Consider the following 23,909-nt stretch of genomic DNA (forward strand, 5'->3'; position numbering starts at 1 on the left):
CCCAAAATTTTCTTATGTCACAATATTATATTTGATACTTTTTCATTTCTAAACTATTGTAAATTGTAGTGTAAGTCATTATAGTATGTAACCATAACCCTCGTATGAAAATGTAAAAAAAAACCATTGAGCGCGTGTATGAAATATTTTATTTATTTTATTTTATTTTGTTTATTGCAGAAACAAACAGTACATAGTTACATAGATGACAATAGTTACAAAGTTATAAAAGTTAGTACAATAATTGGTACCAATGACATGTATTAATTAATGAATTAATATAATATAATATAATAATAATTAAATATAACCTTATTGTCTTATGCCTTGATACCTACAAATTTGGCGTCTAAAAAAATTTTCTGGGAAATGATAAAAACTGCTTAACTTATGTTTATTTTATGATATTTGAAATCGATACTAAATAGAGATTAGATAACATAGATATTTATAACTCGTTATTAATGTCATAATTCTCACTGTCAGTTTATAGGTAGAGTTGATAGTTTATATTTTCGGTAACTAAATAGCAGAAACCAATATTAGAAGATGGAGGACAGTAAGGCTCGAAAAGTTCCAAGGTATGTGTTTTTTTCCTTATGCAATATCTCAGAGAATTGCGTAAAATTTTAAAATATCGATACAATGTGCAGGCAAATCATCAAGCATGACACCTTTGAATGTAACACCGATAGTATCGAAAGTTTTACTAGTTAACAATCGCTCGCAGTCCCCTCCATAGATATTTGGTGCTTAGCAACGTTTATCAATGTCCTTTTAATGTTTTTTTCATTCTTCAGTTTACTACGGGAAACAAAAATACAATTTTTTTATCCACCCAGGATTCCAAGGGTCTCTAGAAAATGATTTAGTTGTACAAAAATGAAATGTTACTATTTATTAAAAGTATGAATTATTACTCTGTCTTCAAATATGTTTATAATTTTGTAAAGAAATACTTAATCATATTTCCAAGAAGACAAACATTTTTTAAAAACAAAAGAGTTCATATTAGTAATATATGGGCAAATTAATCAATATGTTTTCAGGAAAATACATATTGCCTTTTTAGTAAATTTATTTCTTACTTATATTTTATTTATCCATTATGCCTATATTTTATTTATTGAAGATGTCAAAATATACCTGCCTATATTTTTTAATGATAAATGAAAATTCATAAATTTTGTTAAATGAGCGCTCTTATAACATGAATTTGAGGAAAATACTATTTATAAATTAAACGTAATACATATGTATTACGTTTTACGTTTACATATGTGTATTACGTTAAAATACATATGTATATATTTGAAAAAAAAAAGAATTCAATTATATTTTTTTATAGTTTTAAATTATAATTTTGAATAGAAACATGAACATAGGCTAAGATCACACTAAATTCATAATTAGAGTTGCGACGACCAACACATAATGTGTGTACACTCCGAAAGTGATAATGTTTATTCCTTCTTATATGGAAATAGGACAACACGTTAGTAAATACGTTGATCTAAAATTCTAAAAGTTTTTACACTTATTCGCATTTATTTCAACACTGTTTTAAAAGCAAATGTTTCGATAGCTCTTGAAAAACTTAGCGTCTTGTCGGGTGCAAATTGAACGATATACGGGAACGGGAAAGGTATTTGAGGATGCCACTAGAATTAAGGAAAAGTCCTACCTTGTACATGTATCTCCTTACAGCCTCCGTGGTAGCACCAAACTCACACAGTATTTATCTTGTTGCGTCACTCGATATCGACCACGAAAGAAATGCCCATGAAAGGTATGACCCGAGACGCGTATCGGTAGGTAGAAATTGTACTGGCGCCGGTCAGACTAAATCCCTCTCTCCCGATGGCAAGGTAGGAACAATAGGATGTAGGTAATATAATAATTATAATTTATTAGCGTTATGCCCGAACAGCAAAAGTTTTTTTAATCTCACTAGATTTCTAATTTCTGAAGTCAAATAACTAGTTTGAAGTATGCCGTATGCAATCAAGGCATATGTGTGAGTAGTGTGTACGCATCAAACCTTGCTGCGATATCTATTCAATACCTATTATTAACTAGTTTGAAGTATGCCGTATGCAATCAAGGCATATGTGTGAGTAGTGTGTACGCATCAACCCTTGCTGCGATATCCATTCAATACCTATTATTAACTAGTTTGAAGTATGCCGTATGCAATCAAGGCATATGTGTGAGTAGTGTGTACGCATCAACCCTTGCTGCGATATCTATTCAATACCTATTATTAACTAGTTTGAAGTATGCCGTATGCAATCAAGGCATATGTGTGAGTAGTGTGTACGCATCAACCCTTGCTGCGATATCTATTCAATACCTATTATTAACTAGTTTGAAGTATGCCGTATGCAATCAAGGCATATGTGTGAGTAGTGTGTATGCATCAACCCTTGCTGCGATATCTATTCAATACCTATTATTAACTAGTTTGAAGTATGCCGTATGCAATCAAGGCATATGTGTGAGTAGTGTGTACGCATCAACCCTTGCTGCGATATCTATTCAATACCTATTATTAACTAGTTTGAAGTATGCCGTATGCAATCAAGGCATATGTGTGAGTAGTGTGTACGCATCAACCCTTGCTGCGATATCTATTCAATACCTATTATTAACTAGTTTGAAGTATGCCGTATGCAATCAAGGCATATGTGTGAGTAGTGTGTACGCATCAACCCTTGCTGCGATATCTATTCAATACCTATTATTAACTAGTTTGAAGTATGCCGTATGCAATCAAGGCATATGTGTGAGTAGTGTGTACGCATCAACCCTTGCTGCGATATCTATTCAATACCTATTATTAACTAGTTTGAAGTATGCCGTATGCAATCAAGGCATATGTGTGAGTAGTGTGTACGCATCAACCCTTGCTGCGATATCTATTCAATACCTATTATTAACTAGTTTGAAGTATGCCGTATGCAATCAAGGCATATGTGTGAGTAGTGTGTACGCATCAACCCTTGCTGCGATATCTATTCAATACCTATTATTAACTAGTTTGAAGTATGCCGTATGCAATCAAGGCATATGTGTGAGTAGTGTGTACGCATCAACCCTTGCTGCGATATCTATTCAATACCTATTATTAACTAGTTTGAAGTATGCCGTATGCAATCAAGGCATATGTGTGAGTAGTGTGTACGCATCAACCCTTACTGCGATATCTATTCAATACCTATTATTAACTAGTTTGAAGTATGCCGTATGCAATCAAGGCATATGTGTGAGTAGTGTGTACGCATCAACCCTTGCTGCGATATCTATTCAATACCTATTATTAACTAGTTTGAAGTATGCCGTATGCAATCAAGGCATATGTGTGAGTAGTGTGTACGCATCAACCCTTGCTGCGATATCTATTCAATACCTATTATTAACTAGTTTGAAGTATGCCGTATGCAATCAAGGCATATGTGTGAGTAGTGTGTACGCATCAACCCTTGCTGCGATATCTATTCAATACCTATTATTAACTAGTTTGAAGTATGCCGTATGCAATCAAGGCATATGTGTGAGTAGTGTGTACGCATCAACCCTTGCTGCGATGTCTATTCAAAACCTATTGATTTTCAAAATTATGTTTTAGTTCTAATAAGTATTATAGGTCGGAATAATTCCAAGAAAATAGAAAATTGTATTTTATAAAATCATAAAAAAATATCAGCAGGGAAATTGGATAAATTAAAGATCAAAGGTCACCAAATAACTAGCCTACCATGACGTGAATAAAATCCTATTATATAAATATGTGACATTTGGTATATCTTCAAAAAGTCAGCCTTCTGACACTCATAATCTAATTATACATAATTGTCTGCAGAATTGTAATTGCCACCTTTGAATGTGTAGACTGTATCATGGTATCTAGGTGGAAAGATTGATACATTTCTAAGATGGAATGACCATATTGACATATTGATAAAGAATAACAGGAGACTTACATTTATTTTTAAAGAACTTCGACACATATTGGACATAGAGAAATAAATAAATTAGTCCAATCTCAATTTTTTATAACATAGTATGCTGGGGATCATGTCTTAAGTTCAATGTTAAACCACTAAATTTGCTCAAAAATTGATCCTTAAAGTTATGTACAAAAAAATTCTATTATCCATCTAACCTACTTTGTAAGGAATGCAAAGTTATGTGTATAAAACAGCTATATATCACTCAAATACTTTGTCGATTTTTATCTATATTAAATTGGCTCTACATTGAACTTTGTGGCGGTACATACTAAAACTTCTTTTTGTGAAAGAAACTATTTATACCAGGCACCAGTTCTGTTTAATATTCTTCCAAATCATATTGAGTCTACCAATTCCTTAGTTATATTTAAAAGTTAATTAAGGTGTTTGTATTGAGAGACGATTGTCTTAATATTTTTTCATTTCCTTTCGTAAATAATAATATTTTATATAAGTCCCATTTGCTAAAAACTGAATGTTACCCTAGCTGTCTTTATTATCTACTTGTTTCTTCTTGGGAATAATCATTAATAAGTGGTTAGGGTTCAAATATTGTTACCATATATTGTCAAATTATCCATCTGGTAACTCATCAAATACATATATATACATAGACATATGAATATTAGTAGACCTGCCCTAAGTGATTAAAAGCGTATTATCCCCACTCCCCATACCGGTTCCATTGAGCCGGCTGGGCTCGCATATGGCCTCAAGTGAAATTTGAAAACGTGACGTCATCATTCTTGTGCGAACTATGGTCGAGGCATCATCGGTTTATTTTACGAAATAACACGGCAAAATGTTGACTTGTGATATGAAAACTTGTAAAAATAGATGTGAAAAAGAGAATAAACCCAATTGTCGTATTACATTCCATAAGTAAGCATTATTTTACTTTATTTTAAGCTTATTCACACCGTATTATATGGATCAGTTTTAGAAACAAATACTATCACATCACAATGTAGCGATTCTCAAGTGTGCTCATCGTTGTTTACTGGGGTAAGTAAATTATGAGACATTTGTAAAAGTGTCTTAACTAAATACTCTGAAACTAACTACGACTCTGAAAATAGAAGCTGCCTTACTTTGCCGAATTTGGACTTCGCAAATTAGTTCATAACGTGGCGAGTAATTTGCGCTCCCATGTAAAATGTCTATTCATTCAAAAGCAGATTTTACTTTTAAGAACTAAATGGTGATATTATAATGCGAGATGCCTATTTACTGTCAGATTGATTTATTGACGAATCACAGTCAGCCTTACTCCCTTCGTTCTTCAACAGTTGATTTTACCCCTCGCCATTATCTTCTCGTCTATTAATTCCTATGTCTGTGAGTGAGATGCAATAAATAAATAAGAGTGATTGTATGCATTTTTCCATAGGTTTAAATACATCCTTGATTAAAACATATATCCACTTATTCTAATTCTTATAAAACTTCCTGAAAATTACGTAATAATAATATTTTTTGGTAAATAATAATGAGTTTTAGTAAAAAAAGTTTTTTTCGCAAAATTTTATTTGAAGATTATTTATTTTTTTGATCGGAGAGAATATGACAAAACGTTTCACAAAAAGTAATTGCCAAATTTAATAAACTGTAAGGCAATGTGTAGCATTGATTACCTATATCCTTCGTACTAATTAGCGAAATCCGTCTTAAGCCTGTAACACACTACGCTATATTTTCTATTTCAGAATATCGCTCGCCATACATTTCCATTGGTAGTGCATGGCGAGCGATATGCTGAAATAGGCCAAGCGACGAAGCGTATAGCGTAATGTGTCGCCTACCTTATGGTGCATATAAAACATACCCGTTAAAGTCCATTAAAAATAAATAAACCATAAAGAAATAATAGTTTTGATTTAAGTCCATAATAATGTTAATTTTATTTCAAGAGTTTTAAGGGTAGTATAATAATATCTCTTAGGGTACTGTAAGATTTGCAGATATGCCCGAGAAAAGAGTTTTGTACCCTTTATAATCCCGTAAACCGATTATATTTGGGTATCCGTTCTCAGCGCTATACCTCAAAAAGGTTTAAAGTTGTGGGAAAACATGCATATCTATAACCAATTTGGTAGAAGATTTTCTGTAACTTTTATGTAGCTTTGACGTTTGATATATAGGAGGCGATTTATTTGCGAAAAACAAATTTTGGTGACCTTAAATATCTCTAATATTGTCCTGATAATATTTTAAGTATTTTGTAAAATACTTACTAAATTTTTAATTTTGAAATTAATACAAAAATTTAGAATTACGGACCCTTTGTCTAATTTAACTGGGCGGAAAGTATTTTTTTGGTTAAATACAAGTACATTGTACAATAAATTGACTGTTGTAGTTGGAGAAGATGGTTTCTTTTTTCAAAATATAACATTTTTCATTAATTTGTTCAGCGGTGTGCTGCACTTGTTTTTTAGAAATCTTCATATAAGATATCTGACGATAGGTAAAATATGTATAATTATGTTCGATTGCGGTGTATATGCTTAATTTATATTATTTATCTACATTTCAGAATCGATGAAACTTCTCATAGTGACTCGTGGCCCACTGAAGGTGGAAATGATTTTAAGAGTCCTGGTACAGGTAACCCAGCCGATGCGGAGAATCAACAACAACTAACATCGTTGGGTGAAATTTTACCAACATCAAATATTGAAGATGAGGAAGAAAATCTCCTCTACTACAAAATTAAAGACCCAGAAAAAAAAAGAATTGCGGTCATTTTTAACAATGTCAAATTTGACGATACAAAACTTGGAGAGAGAGTGGGATCGGACGATGACTGTAAAAGAATGAAAAAATGTTTGTCGAATAATCTTGGATTTGATGAGGTTGAGGTATGCAATGATTGCACACAGAGAAAAATACACGAAGTTATCAATAAACGTAAGTGAAAAAATTCCAAAAAAAAAACATGTAAGCGAAATAGATATTTTAATAATAATAATGATTGGATTATTTGTATAGCGCCGTTTTCGTGAGAAAATCACTTCAAGGGCGCTTTTGGGAGATATTCAACAATATGTTTCAAATGGTATACATGACATCATGCGGACGCATGTGACTTCCACTTACCGATTCCAGAATTTCTAATTAATTCCAGTGGGTGTATTTCCCTTCATGTGTAATTTCGTCCGTGTGTAATTCTGGTAATGTAATATCGGTAAGTGAAATTCATGCCTGTGTAATTTGATCCTGACACCGTCAATTCATCATTATAGTCCAGTCAAGATGTACATCCGTGCTTGCAAAAGGTCCAATCATTCTGAATTTTTTATATGTTGTTAGGACCTAAACCAGTATTAAAAAAAAAATTTGCAATTTCGAAAGTGCTGTGCGAGCGGCGGTGGACCTAAAAAACCAGGAAATTTTCGGATTTTTTTCAGTTTTTGCTCAATATCTCAGTAAAGGAAGGGTCTGACCGGTGTAGTGTTCATAAATACTCTTAAAGTAGACTAAATTTTCTATAATTTGAAACTAAAGCGAGCTATATAAAGCCATTGGTTTTCAAGATACAGTTCTTCAAAAATAGGCAATTTTTTCCAAAAATTGAAATTTTTTCGAAATGGTCACTTATTTTGTAAAATAATTTCTAAAATACGCATCCCACGTCAAATATTATAGGAAAAAAAGTTGTTGTAAATTTAATTAGCTCTCATTTGAGACTAGATTGATATCTTTAAACTAAACGGTTCTCTCAAAAATGGCAGATAACCAAAAACAGTCATAAGTGGGTTTTGGGTGAAATGCAAATAAACTGTTCTCGCGTCTTTTATGGTTTTATGGGAATTGGTAGTGAGACAATGTAAGATATGGATGTTGTTGTTGCAGTGTTTATTAAGAGTCAGGATAATACATTTATTGAGTCAGTTGCCGTGACGAGGAGATGATGTAGGACAGATGTTGAATACTCCGGTTGCTGCGATGATGTGGTGGTCAAGCGCGGGTCAGTGAGTCGACGCCGGGCGCTGGTGACCGGGACTCGATGAAGGTCAGGCACTGGCGAAGAACGTAGGTCTTCAGGCACTCCAGTGCTGACAAGACTGCCAAAGGTGCAGTGGACCTTGTAAGCAGTTGAACGGGCGCGGTGTGACCAGTGAGGATGCTGCGTGTCCTCGTGGTGGTCATGATGCGTGGAAGAAGCGCTAGTCAGAGACGCTGGGACCAGGGCGCTTGTAATCCGAGTAGCGCTTGCCAGGGACGACGATCCGGACAAGGCGCTAGGTTGATTTCCCGGTAGAGTCCATGATGGTAAGGGCGAAGCCGGGTATATGTCCTTCGTGGAGGGGCGCGAGGCCCCCCAGTTGTCACTCGTGGGATTAGTAAATCGTTGGCGGCAGATTGATGACTGACTGATTACTGACTACTGACTGACTGACTTGAGGTGAAGAAGGATCGAAGCGTGACGTGGGGGGAACCGGCCATGGTGGCCGATTCCTCCATTACGCCGAGTCGGAGATCTCGAGTAGGATGATGTCGCGTGGATCTTGTTGACTGGAGTGATGTGGTATGAAGACCGATGATGACTGACTGATGTACTTAAGTCCTCCACTGCTTATATAGCTGCCGATTTCTTTGTTCTCGTCTGCCACGGGTTGGAGTAGCGTCTTGACTTCGAACCCGCAGAACTGCTGACTCGGTTTATTGTCTGGGCGTTTGCATCACCCTATATGCAAGTCAGCAGTCTACGTATGATGGTACAGATATTACTATTGAAGTCTCGAAAGAATAATTGCTGTCTCGGCTGTTTTAACACATGCCGTCTGGTTATGATTTTGATGACTCTAGGAGCGGTGACATAACCGCTACAGTTTTATTGCGCTGTGAAGTAAATCCATTAATCATCGTGTGTTTATCCTAGGGTTATAATATAATTACGACTATTTACGGTCTTTCACTATATCAGCAGAAGAAATTGATACCTACCAAATACTAAAGGCAAAATTTAAAAGTGCCTTGGAGAAAATTGAAGCGAATGGTCCAACATCACAGTTGTGGGTCCAATACTTTCGAATGACCACTTTGATAAAACTATTCATCCAGGCAGAGCGTGCTGGTGATTGGAACCTTCATTTGTACACTGTCCACAAGATGGTCCCTTTTTTCCACGCAGCTGGACATTTTTTGTATGCTAAGAGCGCGCACCTACCTTCAGGATATGATGGCTCTACAAGATCGGATGGATAAAAGTGAATACGACATGTTCACAAAAGGATCCTTCACCATTCGCCGGTCTGACAAGTTTTGGTCTGGGTTGTGGTCAGACCTAACAATTGAGCAGAAGCTGATGCGATCCATGAAAACCTACGGTGGGTTGACCCAAGGAAGGGGAATCTCAAGTGTTCTGGCAAGGTGGACAACAGGAATGGTGTTTATGTTGAACATTTGTGAAAAACTGGTAAGTTTTTGCAGCTTATCATGTCCTACTGGAGAGCAGCATGTAGACATGAGACCTTCTCGAATCATTCGAGATAATAGTGATGTGGAAAAACTAAAAAACTGGTTTGCTCTCCACCCTCCATTTCCCAAAACTGAAAGTTTAATTTCTATCAGTAGTGGTTTACTGGCAGGTCCTGAAATTAATTGCCACACAGTCCAGAGAGTTGGAACGGAAGGAGTGATGAAAATTGTGGGGGAAATGTACGACAAGGTAATAATAAAACGGAAAAATAAAGTTACCACGCTGTCATCGATCACCTCAACCGTTAAACTGCCGGACAAAAACAGAAGAGTGGCTGTAGATCCGCTCACAATTTTTCAGCGAGTGTGTATTGCAAAGAAATCTGAAGAGGATTTACAGGATGACTTCAAGTATGAGTTGGCCCCGTTCCCGATGTCTCTGTTCAATGAACAAGGGATGCGCAAGGGCACAAAATCTACTCTGTACTCTGCCTTCACTCCTCTTTCCAGCCACACGCCGATAGATGCCAGCACTCACGTCATTTTGGATGGTGGCTACCTCTTGCACAAGGTCGTGTGGCAGCGAAAGAGCATAGTTCGAGCACTTTTGGCGCGTTATACCACCTACGTCCGAAACCACTTTGGGAAGAGCGTCTCCATCGTTTTTGACGGCTACCCCGAAGATGCTACCAGAAAAAACACCAAAACAGCGGAACGACTCCGGCGCTACGCAGCTCATTCCAGCTACAAATTGACGTTCGATGAATCCACAGTAATTCAAATTGCTCAAGAGCATGTATTGGGCAATGAAAACAATAAGAGACGCCTTATAACTCTTCTCTGTGACGCCTTTCAGAAGGAGAGAGTAGAAGTGGCTGTGGCCGAAGAAGATGCTGATCGAGAGATTGTCATGATGGCGTTATCAAAAAGAGCAGATGCCGATCGGGTCGTCATAGTGGGAGAAGATGTCGACCTGGTCGTTCTTCTCAATGGTTTAGGCGCTGAAGAGACAAACGTCTATCTTCAGAAGAGCACGAAGGGTGAAGCTGGTTGCTGTCACTACTCTACGACCTCCTACAACAACCAGGACTCCCGAAAATTACCAGGAACGGTACTATTTACCCACGCGTTTGCCGGGTGCGATACCACCTCAGCACCGTTTGGCCAAGGAAAGACCAAAATCAGCACACTTCTGAGCAAGAGTGAACCACTTGCTGAGCAAGTGGAGGTCTTCTTTCGGCCAGACTCTACCCCACAAGCCGTGAGTGAAGCAGGCATCAAGTGCTTTGTGGCTCTATATGGGGTGACATCGCGAGGGATACTTTGGATTTCCTGAGGTATAAGACGTTTGTCACTTGAACAAACATAAACCTCGCCGGTTTGCCACCGACGGAAGATGCTGCAGGCCACCATGCAGCAAGGTGCTACCTCCAAGTGCAGAAGTGGCGGGAGTCAACTTGAATCCCACTGAATGGGGGTGGAAGCTGTCTTCTCAAGGACTCACCCCATCCCCACCATGATGGATCCCGCACCTCCTGCCCTTTTGCGAAAAATTTCATGTAAATGCAATAAAAGATGCTCTGGGAGCTGCTCGTGTAGAAAGGCTGGGCTCCACTGCTCAGTCCTCTGTCAGTCATGCGGTGGCAAATTTTTCATTAACGTCCCGGACGTGGAACTGAAATGCTCGGACGATGAAGATGACCCGACTATAGACTGGGCGCCTCTCCCAGCTAAGATAAAAGAAAGACATGATTTGGCAACCAAGACACAATACCTACATGATTTATATTAGTTTAATTTTTTGTGTACATGTAATTTGTCCTTATAATAGGTACCATGATGTTTGTACAAGCATTTTAGTATGTAGGTATATAAAACAATGTTTGAAGATGACGTAATTCCCGATAGATGTAATATTTTTTCTTTTTTTCATCAAAAAAGTGTTAACTGTTTGATGAATAAAACCATAAAAAGACGTGAGAACAGTTTATTTGCATTTCACCCAAAATCCACTTAAGACTGTTTTTGGTTATCTGCCATTTTTGAGAGAATCGTTAAGTCTACAGATATCAATCTAGTCTCAAATGAGAGTTAATTAAATTTACAACAACTTTTTTTCCTATAATATTTGACGTAGGATGCGTATTTTAGAAATTATTTTACAAAATAAGTGACCATTTAAAAAAATTTCAATTTTTGGAAAAAATTGCCTATTTTTGAAGAACTGTATCTTGAAAACCAATGGGTTTATATAGCTCGCTTTAGTTTCAAATTATAGAAAATTTAGTCTACTTTAAGAGTATTTATGAACACTACACCGGTCAGACCCTTCCTTTACTGAGATATTATTATTATTATTATTTATTTATTTATTAACGCCCTATTGGGCTTTTACATAGTAAGTTGACAGTATATGTATATAAGTGTAACATGTACATGGATAAAATAGCTAAATATAATTTACTCATAAGGTAATTAGAAAATAATATGGTAAAGTAAATCAAAGTATGAAGGCTTGACCTTTTTTTTTAAAGCTAATAAATACTACAAGTTAATACTTAGCAAAAAGGTCTAAAATTAGTTGCCTTTTGAAACTCTCAAAGTTATTAACACCAAATATGTCGATAAGTTTACAATATTTGTTTGCAAGGTGATGAATTCTTGGAATTGGTGAGTACAAAGAGTAGTTAGTATTGAGGTTATTGTTACATTTAAAAGTGTCTATGCTTCGAGTTTGTCTGGCAGGTACATTCATATAAATTAATTCCAATAATTCAGGGCTGTCAATGAGAGATTTGATAATTTTGAATAAAAATAATATATCAGTTAGAACTCTTCTATCCGATAGTTTGAGAAGTCTGGTTTCGGTACGTAAGTTATTATAATTTATAAATTCGATGGGAATATTCATTTTAAAATTGATGTACCGAAGAAATTTATTTTGTACCTTTTCTAAGGCTTGAGAATGGACTTTGTAGAACGGTGACCACACTGTTGAATTATATTCTATTTTACTTCGTACTAATGAGCAATATAAATGTTTTAAAGTTAACACATTTTTAAACTTTGCCCCCATTCTCAAAATAAAACCGAGCATTCTCATTGCATCGCTAGTAGTTTCATCGATGTGTAAGTTAAACTGTAGACTTTCGTGGAATAAGATACCGAGATCTAGAATCTGTGAAACTCGAAGAAGATTAGCGCCATTAATGAAATAAGAAAAATGAAGAGGATTTTTACCTTTGTAAAAACTAATAATCTGGCATTTACTAATATTTAGTTGCAAATCATTTTCTGAACACCAAGCAAATAGTTTATTCAGATTCGACTGCAAAATAGTGCGATCATTATCATCTTTAATTATTCTGTAGATCTTCAAATCATCAGCAAATAACAGAACTTTGACTTTGCTAAAAATATTTACTATGTCATTGATGAACAAACAAAATAATATTGGGCCCAGATGAGATCCCTGCGGTACTCCACTTGATGCCGCAAATTTGTAAGAAGTGAATGAATCAACCTTTACCGCTAAGTACCTTCCCAACAGATAACTCTTAAACCATTCAAACATGCTCCCTCTCACTCCCAACAATTTTAATTTACGTATTAAGATTCTGTGGTTTACTTTATCAAATGCTTTACTGAAGTCAGTATATATGGAGTCAGTTTGATATGATGTGATAAAGCCATTAACGATATCATTAGTGTATAATATTAAATTGGAAAGCGTTGATTTTCCTTTAATAAATCCATGTTGAATTGGTGAGATTACTCGTTTAAATTGAGATATCAACTTGTCTAGTACTAGGCTTTCGAAAAGTTTGGGTAAAGTAGACATTATGCATATTGGCCTATAATTTGTTACTTCGCTATTATTTCCTTTTTTGAAAATAGGCGTCAAATGACTAAACTTCCAAAGGTCAGGAAACACACCTGATGAGAGTGACTTCATAAATAACTTATGTATGGGATGTGACAATGAATGCATACAATTAACTAGGAATCTAGGTGGAACTTTATCGGGTCCTGAGGATTTGCGGGAATTGAGACTCTTCAGCTTAGACATAACGTCCTCTATAGTTACTGTACAGTCAGATATATCAAGGTTTTCAACCAAATTAGAACAAGAGTACTTACTGTCTACACTATTACTAACATATACACCACCAAAAAACTCAGCAAACAGATTAACAGTTTCCTGTAAATTTTGTGATTGTTTACAATCGAATGACATAGTACTAGGTATAAAAGTTCCATTTTCTTTTTGGGATTTAATATATTTCCAAAAGAAATTTGAGTCCTCTATGAGAGAGCTTTCGACAACACTCATGTAACTGTTATAACATTTAGTAGAGAGCTTATTACATTCTGCCCTCATTTTTTGAAAGGCAGTATAATCGATAGCCAGGCGACTTTGTTTGAACCTCTTGTGCGATATTTTTTTGACGTAAATTAAGTCAATCAGTTCTTTTGAGAACCATTTCGGAAATTCAGTTTCCCTATAAACTGTCAAAGGTACAAAATTTTTGATTGCAGAATTAACAATGGAGTAAAATTTTACAAGCTGTACATTAATATCAGCATCAGTATCTAAAAATGACCAGTCACTCTGTTTAAGAAAGTTAGAAATTTGAACATAGTCTGCTTTTTTGAAATTGCGAGTTTCTTTTATCTTTTTTACAGTGGGAATTGGTTTAAGATTAGACATACATATTTCTAGTGGCGGATGGTAAACATCGACGGGCAAAAGTATTTCTGTACTTCTCACAACACATATATCAGACACATTAGACAAGACCAAGTCCAATGTACGGCCACCTATATTATGAACACAATTACACTGAGTTAGTCCCAAGAACAGGGCCATATCTCTAACTTCACGAATTTTAACATTGGAACAATAATTGTCAGTACTTATATTACACCAGTCGTAATGTGGCAGGTTGTAATCACCAACTAGAAGTAATTTTGTATGAGGGTATTGGGCGCAAATTGATTCAACCTCTTCACAGTGATTGCTGTAGCATTGAACGTCAGAATTTGGAGGTAGGTACGCACATCCCACTATTATTTTTCCGCCAGAAGTGTTCACTTTGACAAAAATTTGCTCGATGCTTGGGTTCTTCGTGGATATTTTTGAGGAACTGAGATTTTTTGAGATAGCAATGGCTACACCACCCCCTCGTGTTTTGGCACTTGTTTTAGAATTTCTGTCCGTGCGGTATATATTAAAATTAGGGAAGCCTAATTCAGCAGATTTAATTCCCGAGTCAAGCCATGTTTCGGATAAAAATAAAATATCACTGCTGATGGTTGCTGCCGATGCTACCAAAATGGGAAGTTTGGTGCGGATCCCTCTCACATTTTGATAATAGCACTTTATTATTTGCTGTCGTAGTTTTTTGGTACACAGTTTATAATTTTTGGGACTGAGTTCACGTATTTGATTGTGATATTTGTTTCACCGTTTTTCTTCCTCGTGTCAAGTTCGTTTCGTAAACATATATTATATTGAGCAAAAACTGAAAAAAATCCGAAAATTTCCTGGTTTTTTAGGTCCACCGCCGCTCGCACAGCACTTTCGAAGTTGCAAAATTTTTTTTTTAATACTGGTTTAGGTCCTAACAACATATAAAAAATTCAGAATGACTGGACCTTTTGCAAGCACAACCCCCTTTTCATGTTTAACTTGACTGGACTATTAGTCAAGATTTAAAATAGCTCTTGTTTGGCGTTCCATTAGTAGTTGCAACCAAATGTATTTTGCTTTTTATGTTTTTATACTTATTTTATTTTTATTTATTTTTTAAATAAGTAATTTCATGATATTACGCCAGAAAAAAGTTATGCTTAATTCAATAAATTCGAATATGTTTAACAAAACTGTTTTGCTAGTAAGAAGCAATTTTTGTAAAAAATCAGTTGTTTATTAGAAGCAATAAGTTTTGAATGAATTATTTAGTGTTTCCAAACCAGTTTTAGATGATAGGTAAAGCCTTTTTCCCAACCTAATACTGATGATTTGTAGAAAAAAAATTATTAGTTACAAAATTTTTCATGTAAAAAGATAATATTGTTTACCCCTAGTTATTTGAAGCCCTTTACATTTGAGCAATGATTAATTCTACATTAAATTAGTGTCAAATGGTGCCACAAAGATAATTAAAAAATATCGATCAACTCCTTTTGATTCTTTGACATTGTTCATTTTACATTCTTTTACATTTTCTCATTTTCTTAATCATCGGCATTCTCGGCAACACCAACCCCATTATGATTGATGGGTACTTAATCGACATTCTCGGCAACACCAACCCCAGTATGCTTGTTGGGTACTTAATCGGCATTCTCGGCAACACCAACCCCATTATGATTGATGGGTACTTAATCGACATTCTCGGCAACACCAACCCCAGTATGCTTGATGGGTACTTAATCGGCATTCTCAGCAACACCAACCCCATTATGATTGATGGGTACTTAATCGACATTCTCGGCAACACCAACCCCAGTATGCTTGTTGGGTACTTAATCGGCATTCTCGGCAACACCAACCCCATTATGATTGATGGGTACTTAATCGACATTCTCGGCAACACCAACGCCAGTATGCTTGTTGGGTACTTAATCGGCATTCTCGGCAACACCAACCCCATTATGATTGATGGGTACTTAATCGACATTCTCGGCAACACCAACCCCAGTATGCTTGTTGGGTACTTAATCGGCATTCTCGGCAACACAAACCCCATTATGATTGATGGGTACTTAATCGACATTCTCGGCAACACCAACCCCAGTATGCTTGTTGGGTACTTAATCGGCATTCTCGGCAACACCAACCCCATTATGCTTGATGGGTACAGATAAAAATGAAATCTGAATAATGTAATAATTGGTACGTTAACAAACCTTTGCTTACAACTATATTTTGTAAAGCAGTTAAGGATTGGAGGGAGTGGGTAATTTAAGTAAAACTTTGTTTCTCAAAAGCCGAAGTGCGGGGTATCAATGTCCATTTTTTTAGTATGCAAAATCAAGGCAATAAAACCAACCGTTGAAGACAAAAAACTTTTATTCTTTAAAAAATTTTAAAAAGAAAAGTAATTAGAGAGAAAAACAATAATTTACTTCAATACTCATATTATGTGTAATCCTCGTCATGAAGATGTGGATTAATGAATACAGCAATCGTGTTATGTGTAATCCTCGTCATCAAGATGGGAATTAATAATCGTATTGTGTGTATTAATAGATACATTTTTTGCTTAAGTTTCCATCAATGTCTTCAGATAGTATTTTTATTTGATTCTGAATGGCAAAAACAAATAAATTGATACCCCACAATTCGTCTTTCGATGAACTAAATTCTCCCCAAAAACCACATTCGACCACCCAATTCATTAGGGACTCTCCGGATTCTAAAACTGCATTATACATAGGAGTTATAACCAAAATTTTGTGTGTGTACCAATTATTATGTTATTGGGGATGTGTTTGGGATAATTTTTACTAAATTAGATCAGAATGTGACGTTAAGATACAGCGAGAATCAGCGGTTAGTCAAAATGGGACTAGTTGTCGATCAAACTAATGTTACGGAGGTCCAAACAACTTATTATTATATCTACTATTTTTTTAATATTTCTTACTAGTCAGTAATATGGAATCTACCGACGTGAGCTGCATCGTGGTGGTGGTAATGACTCACGGCGGCAAGAACGGGCTCCTGGCGGCAAGGGATATGACATATAATCAGGAGATTCTTTTTGGCCCTTTCCAAAAAAAAAAGACTGCCGGAATACCGAAAGTTTTCTTTATTCAGGTAAGAATTCTTTTTTAATGAGTTTGGTAAGAGCACTTTGAAATACATTTCATGACTTCCCCGTTCTTTCCTAATTGACATAATTTTTAATTCGACCATGAAAAGATTAACTTCTTCTGAACTAATTTTAAATAAAAAAATAGTGCGAAGTTACATAACCAAGTATTTATACATCTAAAGGATACACAAATACATATATTTAGGACATACTATTACAATAACTATATTATTCCGCAAGGTAAAGGTTAATTTTTGATTTTAAAAAATCACGCATTTGTTCGCGGGTTCAAGCAAGTACAGGGTTTTCTAATAAGAGGTGTTATTTTGTTATTCAATCGTAAAAGATCAATGGTTTCGTTGCTTGTGTGGCACGTAGCGCCGTCTTATTGAAAGTAAACGTTGTCCAGATCAATACCATCCAATTCCGGCTATAAAAATCATTAATCATTTCTCGATAGCGATCCATTCACCGTAACTCTTGCTCCAGGATCATTTTCGAAATGGTAAGATCCAATGACCCGCCGGACCATAAACCGCACCAAACAGTCACACTTTGAAGATAGAGAGGCTTTTCAACAATAACTTTTGGATTTTCCGAGCTCCAGATGCGACAATTTTGCTTGTTGACGAAGCCACCGAGGTGGAAATGGGCCTCATCACTCAAGATGATTTGCATTTGATTCAGTCAAGTGAATTTTAATAATTTCAATGCGTTGTTGAAGCGTGTATCGTTCCATTTTTATTAATGAAGTAGTTTCTACTTGTCAAATGTCAAAAAAATGACAGCTTCAAAAGTAACATCTACCGAAATAGCGGGCTATTCAAAATAACACCTCTTATTGGAAAACCCTGTATTTGGATAGGTATGTCAAAATCTTGATAAATTGAATAGGTCCTTATTATTATAAGCTATTGCCAATACACTCGTACCTACATAGGTACTAGCTATTGCTATTACACTCGTACCTATACAGGTACTAGCTATTGCTATTACACTCGTACTTACGTTGGTATTTAGCTATTGCTAATACAGTCGTACCTACATAGGTACTTAGCTATTGCTATTACACTCGTACCTATATAGGTACTAGCTATTGCTATTACACTCGTACTTACGTTGGTATTTAGCTATTGCTAATACAGTCGTACCTACATAGGTACTTAGCTATTGCTATTACACTCGTACCTACATAGCTACCTAATCTAGATATAATTTTTGAAAATGAAGAATGAAGAATGTTCCACTCCAAATAACCTCCATCTTCTGACATTTCTCTTACATACTGATGGCAGTATATGGGCAGTATCCTACACTAGCGACGCGAGTTGTGCGGCTTGGTTTTCTTTCAAACATTTTAATGGATTTTATGACCTGGCATAAAATAAGTAAGGCTGTAAGTAGTTTTCAAATTCTGGTATTAATTTTGCATTGAATTGAATTGAACATGGCCATGTATTTTATTATCATCATCCGCTGATTGTTCCGAATTGTTGTTGAAACCTCCTTCCGATACTGCTGAGAGCTCCTTACAAAATTTGTGTAAAAAATACATTTTCATCAGAAATGAGTCAATTCGACAATTCGATAATTTCCTGTGATATCCTAATCAAAGAGTTAAATAATTGGAAACTGTTACATGTGTATAGGCTTGCTGGGGGACAAAGTGGACGACGGGGTGGAACACGATAGACCCGGGGGTAGACTGCCGAGCTATGCAGACATATTCGTGTTGTACTCCGCTTTGGAAGAGTTAAATAATTTTTAACCGTTACATGTGTTTAGACTTGCCGGGGATACAGAGTAGAACACGACGGACCCCGGGACAGACTGCCGAGCCATACAGACATATTTGTGTTGTACCCAGATTTGGAAGAGTAGACTAATTGGAAACTATTACATGTGTTTAGGCTTGCCGGGGGAGCAAATTGGACGACGGGGTGGAACACGATGGACCCGGGGGCAGACTGCCGAGCTACGCAGACATATTTGTGTTGTACCCAGATTTGGAAGAGTAGACTAATTGGAAACTATTACATGTGTTTAGGCTTGCCGGGGGAGCAAATTGGACGACGGGGTGGAACACGATGGACCCGGGGGCAGACTGCCGAGCTACGCAGACATATTTGTGTTGTACCCAGATTTGGAAGAGTAGACTAATTGGAAACTATTACATGTGTTTAGGCTTGCCGGGGGAGCAAATTGGACGACGGGGTGGAACACGATGGACCCGGGGGCAGACTGCCGAGCTATGCAGACATATTCGTGTTGTACTCCTCTTTGGAAGGTAAGTTCACTTTAAGAAAATGGAGCGACAATTTATGAAACTTTTTATTTTATTGTTATATCATTCACATTCTTGTAAAAAAATCTATGTGTTTGCCTTTACCCCACAATCTTTCAGTTTATGAATATGTTTAAAAAAAAGTGTCAAAATGATCTGAATATCTTCATAAAATTTCAGTTAATTAATCGAACAGTACGTCTTTAAAAACTTTCTTTTTTCCCGCATGCTCGCATAATTGGAGTAAACGATAATTTCTGAACGCAGTGGAGGCTAATCGGCTAACATATTACATTTGTTTTTCCATCACTATTTTTGTTAAAGTTTCTACCGGGAGGAAGCCTGTGTGATTATGAATATTTATGACTTAAGGTCTCGTAGTAAACGTTCAAAGATGGTTTGAAAGGGAGATATGTAAGTACGAATGTTAGAGGTAGCGCGCTAATATTAAAAAACGATAATAATTAACCGAAAATGGTGAAAATATTTACATATAGAAAATAAAATATATTACACGACTAGTTTGAAATACAGCAAAAATCTCTCGACAAATGCTTTGGTTGTATTAAAAGATACACTGTGATTTTTTTATGCCTATAACATATTAAATAACAGAACAAAACGTGTTTTAAATAATTTTCGGTGCTTACTTTGCGATATATTTCTATCGAGGGAATTTCATATATTTAACGTTTCGGTGTAATAAATGTATTTATATTATCTTAAAAAATAAGATGTATTTTTTTTGGAACTAAAAAACTAATAAAGTTAACGATAAACTTGTTATATATCGATAGAAATTGGGTATATGGGGGCTTAACGCAAAAAAAATAGCGTACAGATTTTTACAATCGATATATTAATTTTCTATTTTTTTTGGGTTAATAAGATGCGAGATGCATTTATCTTGTGTTTTTCAAACATAAATGCAAAGAGGAATACAATTTAATTTTTTTATATGTGGATAAATTGAAAAAAATTGCAAAAATTCAGTTTGTTGTTTGCTGAAAATATTTTCTACCAAAAAAGTAAAAGCTTCTATCAATCCGATAGAAGCTTTTACTTATTTTGCGCCTGTGTTATTAATTCAATGCATATTTCGACTGATGAGGGGGCAGGAGAATCTGGGAAAAGCAATGTTGTCCTAATGACGAATGATCACTGCAGTAAAGCTAATTTGTTGATGTGATTTGATACCTTACTCCTATCATCATTTTTCTTGAAGTTCTTTTGGACTTTAAGAAAAATATGTTCTTTGGTCGTTGATTTACAGCCATACGTGTCAAACTTTCAGCAGTGAAGTAATATCGAATAGTTTGTTTTTGATTATCATTCTAAAAAGAATTAAGATTGACATTCAAATTTACAATTTCTTTATGTTTTGGTTTTTTAAATAAGGATCTAGAAATCCCTTCACAGAAGCTACATGTTAAAAATCTGGCAGACATTGTATATTTAAACACACACTATTAAAAAACTAATTACTTATAAAAATAAAGACCTAGTAGTTGCTTTAAAATATATTTATTGAACACCTTCAATTAAAAATACAAAATCAAACATAAAAAAAAATCTACGTGCAAAATGTAAATAAATTTTGAAATAACACAATTTCATAAAATAAAATTAACTTGCGCATGCCGGGATTTGAACCCGCGACCTTCGGATTACTAGTCGAGAGCCTTACCCATCGACTATGGAGGCCGTCAAAAAGTCATTGGAAAATGTTGACCGTATAATTTATCTGTGTGTAAAAAATTGATCAAAATTTAAAATGAATCATATATTAATTTGTTTATACTGAATTTGAAATATGACATTAATAACTAGGTTTCAAAAGTCGAGTGGTCTCGGTAAGATAAGAGATCGTGGTTTCGATTCCTAGTTGTGGCCGCTATCTTTTTATTCTCTGTGTCTTGTGCTATTTCATATTTCGGTTAAATTTATTAGTTTTTTCTTATTTAACGATGACTTTCAACATTATACATTATGCATTATAGATTATACGTTATTCATTATACATTATTCATTATAAATTATACATTATACGTTATACATTATAAATTTATACATTATTCATTACGAATTATGAATTATAAAATGTGAATAATACATTATACGTTATAGGTTATACGGTAATCTTTATATATAATACATTTTAGATTATGCATTATACGTTAAATATTATAATGTATACATTATACATTATGCGTTATACATTCTACTGTATACATTAAAAATTATACGTTATACTTTATATATTAAACATTATAAATTTTACATTATACGTAATCCTTTTACATTTTCCATTATACATTTATACATTTACATGATACATTATAGTACTTTTATATTAAAAATATTATTTAATTTTGTAGCAAATGTGTTAAAAAATATTACGAAAGTGTTAAACTTCTCATGAATGCGATTTTAGGTTACGCGTCGTTTCGAGAAGGGAGTGGATCATGGATGATACAGGAAGTCTGCAAGCAACTGGAGAAAGTGCCTTGTAAGTGGCATCTCTTGGAACTGATGACGTTTGCCATCGGGGTGGTGGCTAGGGACTACGTTTCCAACACCTATGAACACAAAAAACCTGAAACATTGATACAACACAATAAGAAGGCAATGCCTCAAATGGAAAGCACCCTGACTAAACTGCTCGACTTCTCGCGATAGTCACAAGCCATAAACAGCAAGTGTGGGATTAGTATTCGCAGTGTTGAACATAGACCACTTAGAAACACTAAATATACCAAAACTAAATCACAAATAAAAATGATGGATATCTTTATACACCGTTCTCCACGCTCTTACCGCGTAAATTTTGAGGGTATGACTATTCACAAAAAACTTAATAAAAAAGTGATGATTAATTTCTTATTTTTGTGCGATTTACAAAAGGCTCGTATAAACACGCCGTTATAATAATTAATTAATATAACTTCTCCGTGCTCGGTCAGCTGTTCTTTTGGAGGAATTAAGGCTGGTCCATCAACTATATAAATTCTAAATTTATACTTTGTTATTTGTTTATCTTTTTAACGAAATTGAAATCTGTTTCCAAATGTATAACCACCTTTACAAGGCATGTATCGAACACGTGCATTACAATTGAGAAAAATAAAGCTACGTTTACACTAGACAATTTGTACAACATTTTTTTTTGGGTAAATTGCTTTGTTTAAAAAACATTATAATGAATAATCACCCCCCAAAGTTTCGCGTTATCACGGTATATGAACTTGTTTGATCTTATCATTTTATACGCAGAAAAATAATTTCGTTAAAAAATAGTGATAGCAAGCCAATTTCCTGGTAAAATATCAGTCATTCAGAATATATAGACAACACGTGTTTTTAAAAAATAAAGATCATGATGGAATGCGACAACATCAGAATGTCAACATCAATATCAGTATTTGTATGAACACTTGTTCCGCCGTCTTCATAAAACATATTTTAACTGATTCTTTATTGGAACTCTGTCAATTCATTCGTTAAAGGCATGCAGTCCCGTTTTTAACAGGAAAAACGAATTATGTGACCAGATTTTGAATAAATTAACAGTATTTCATTTTTTATAAGTTTTCTCCGTGTAGTAGTAAAATTTGCGCTTTGGTATTGAGTGTTAGATTTTGACTAATAAAATGTATAGAGAAATTGTACGTTTGAAATATTTTTGGTATCCGAATAGGTTGGTACTATTTAACGGTAGCCGATTACTAATTCCGCAAGCAATTTAGTTATGTAAAAAAAATTTGTGGCTATATGTACCCACACAGTACAATACATAACGGTTAGTATTATCTTTGTCATTTTTTTTATCAAAATTTTTCTCCTTGGCACAGATAAGATTACTTCAACTGACATCGAAATACAGATATGAAAATAATAAATTCTTAAATATTGTGCGAAAAAGAAAATATGTTTAGATATTATTTTTGAAAATAAAATAAGAAATTAATGAATTATATTCTCTCAATATAACTAATGTTTTATTTCTACATCTACACTATAGGTGTGTAAATTAATAAAAACTTAATATAAACAACTATACATCTACACTACAGGTGTGTAAAAGAATAAAAAAAATTTGAAACAACTGTACATTAAAATATTTTGTGAAAAAGAAAAAAAAATGTTATGATATTATTTTTGAAAATAAAATAAGAAATTAATGAATTATATTCTCTCAATATAACTAATGTTTTATTTCTACATCTACACAAGTGTGTAAATTAATAAAAACTTAATATAAACATCTATACATCTACATTAGAGGTGTGTAAATTAAAAAAATCTTGTTGAAAACAACTATACATCTACACTACAGGTGTGTAAATGAATAAAATCTTCTTG

The 23,909-nt window shown here is 34.7% G+C and overlaps 2 protein-coding genes across 2 annotated transcripts; both read left to right on the plus strand.

Moving 5' to 3' along the window:
* The first annotated feature begins 492 nt into the window (after positions 1–492).
* Positions 493–19,281, plus strand: LOC149426645 (caspase-7-like). Its single transcript, XM_089636538.1, has 4 exons — positions 493–581; positions 6,550–6,923; positions 17,096–17,265; positions 19,174–19,281. The coding sequence occupies exons 1-4, from the start codon at positions 550–552 to the stop codon at positions 19,279–19,281; spliced, it is 684 nt and encodes a 227-aa protein (XP_089492664.1). The 5' UTR covers positions 493–549.
* A 69-nt stretch (positions 19,282–19,350) lies between these two features.
* Positions 19,351–23,459, plus strand: LOC149426646 (caspase-1-like). Its single transcript, XM_089637591.1, has 3 exons — positions 19,351–19,362; positions 19,448–19,550; positions 21,982–23,459. Exons 1-3 carry the CDS (start codon positions 19,351–19,353, stop codon positions 22,224–22,226), a joined length of 360 nt encoding a protein of 119 aa, XP_089493717.1. The 3' UTR covers positions 22,227–23,459.
* Positions 23,460–23,909: the final 450 nt, after the last annotated feature.

This window comes from Hesperophylax consimilis, chromosome 1 (assembly GCF_061612785.1).
Source record: "Hesperophylax consimilis isolate HC1 chromosome 1, BYU_Hcon_1.0, whole genome shotgun sequence".
NCBI lineage: Eukaryota > Metazoa > Arthropoda > Insecta > Trichoptera > Limnephilidae > Hesperophylax > Hesperophylax consimilis.

What these genes read in the sequence shown, in the direction of transcription:
- LOC149426645 (XM_089636538.1), top strand. Translation starts at nt 550, where the DNA reads ATGGAGGACAGTAAGGCTCGAAAAGTTCCAAG. An exon ending in AAGGCTCGAAAAGTTCCAAG is followed by an intron (nt 582 to 6,549) that starts GTATGTGTTTTT and finishes TCTACATTTCAG; the next exon opens with AATCGATGAAACTTCTCATA. An exon ending in ACACGAAGTTATCAATAAAC is followed by an intron (nt 6,924 to 17,095) that starts GTAAGTGAAAAA and finishes ATTTCTTACTAG; the next exon opens with TCAGTAATATGGAATCTACC.
- LOC149426646 (XM_089637591.1), top strand. An exon ending in GTTGTACTCCTCTTTGGAAG is followed by an intron (nt 19,551 to 21,981) that starts GTAAGTTCACTT and finishes ATGCGATTTTAG; the next exon opens with GTTACGCGTCGTTTCGAGAA.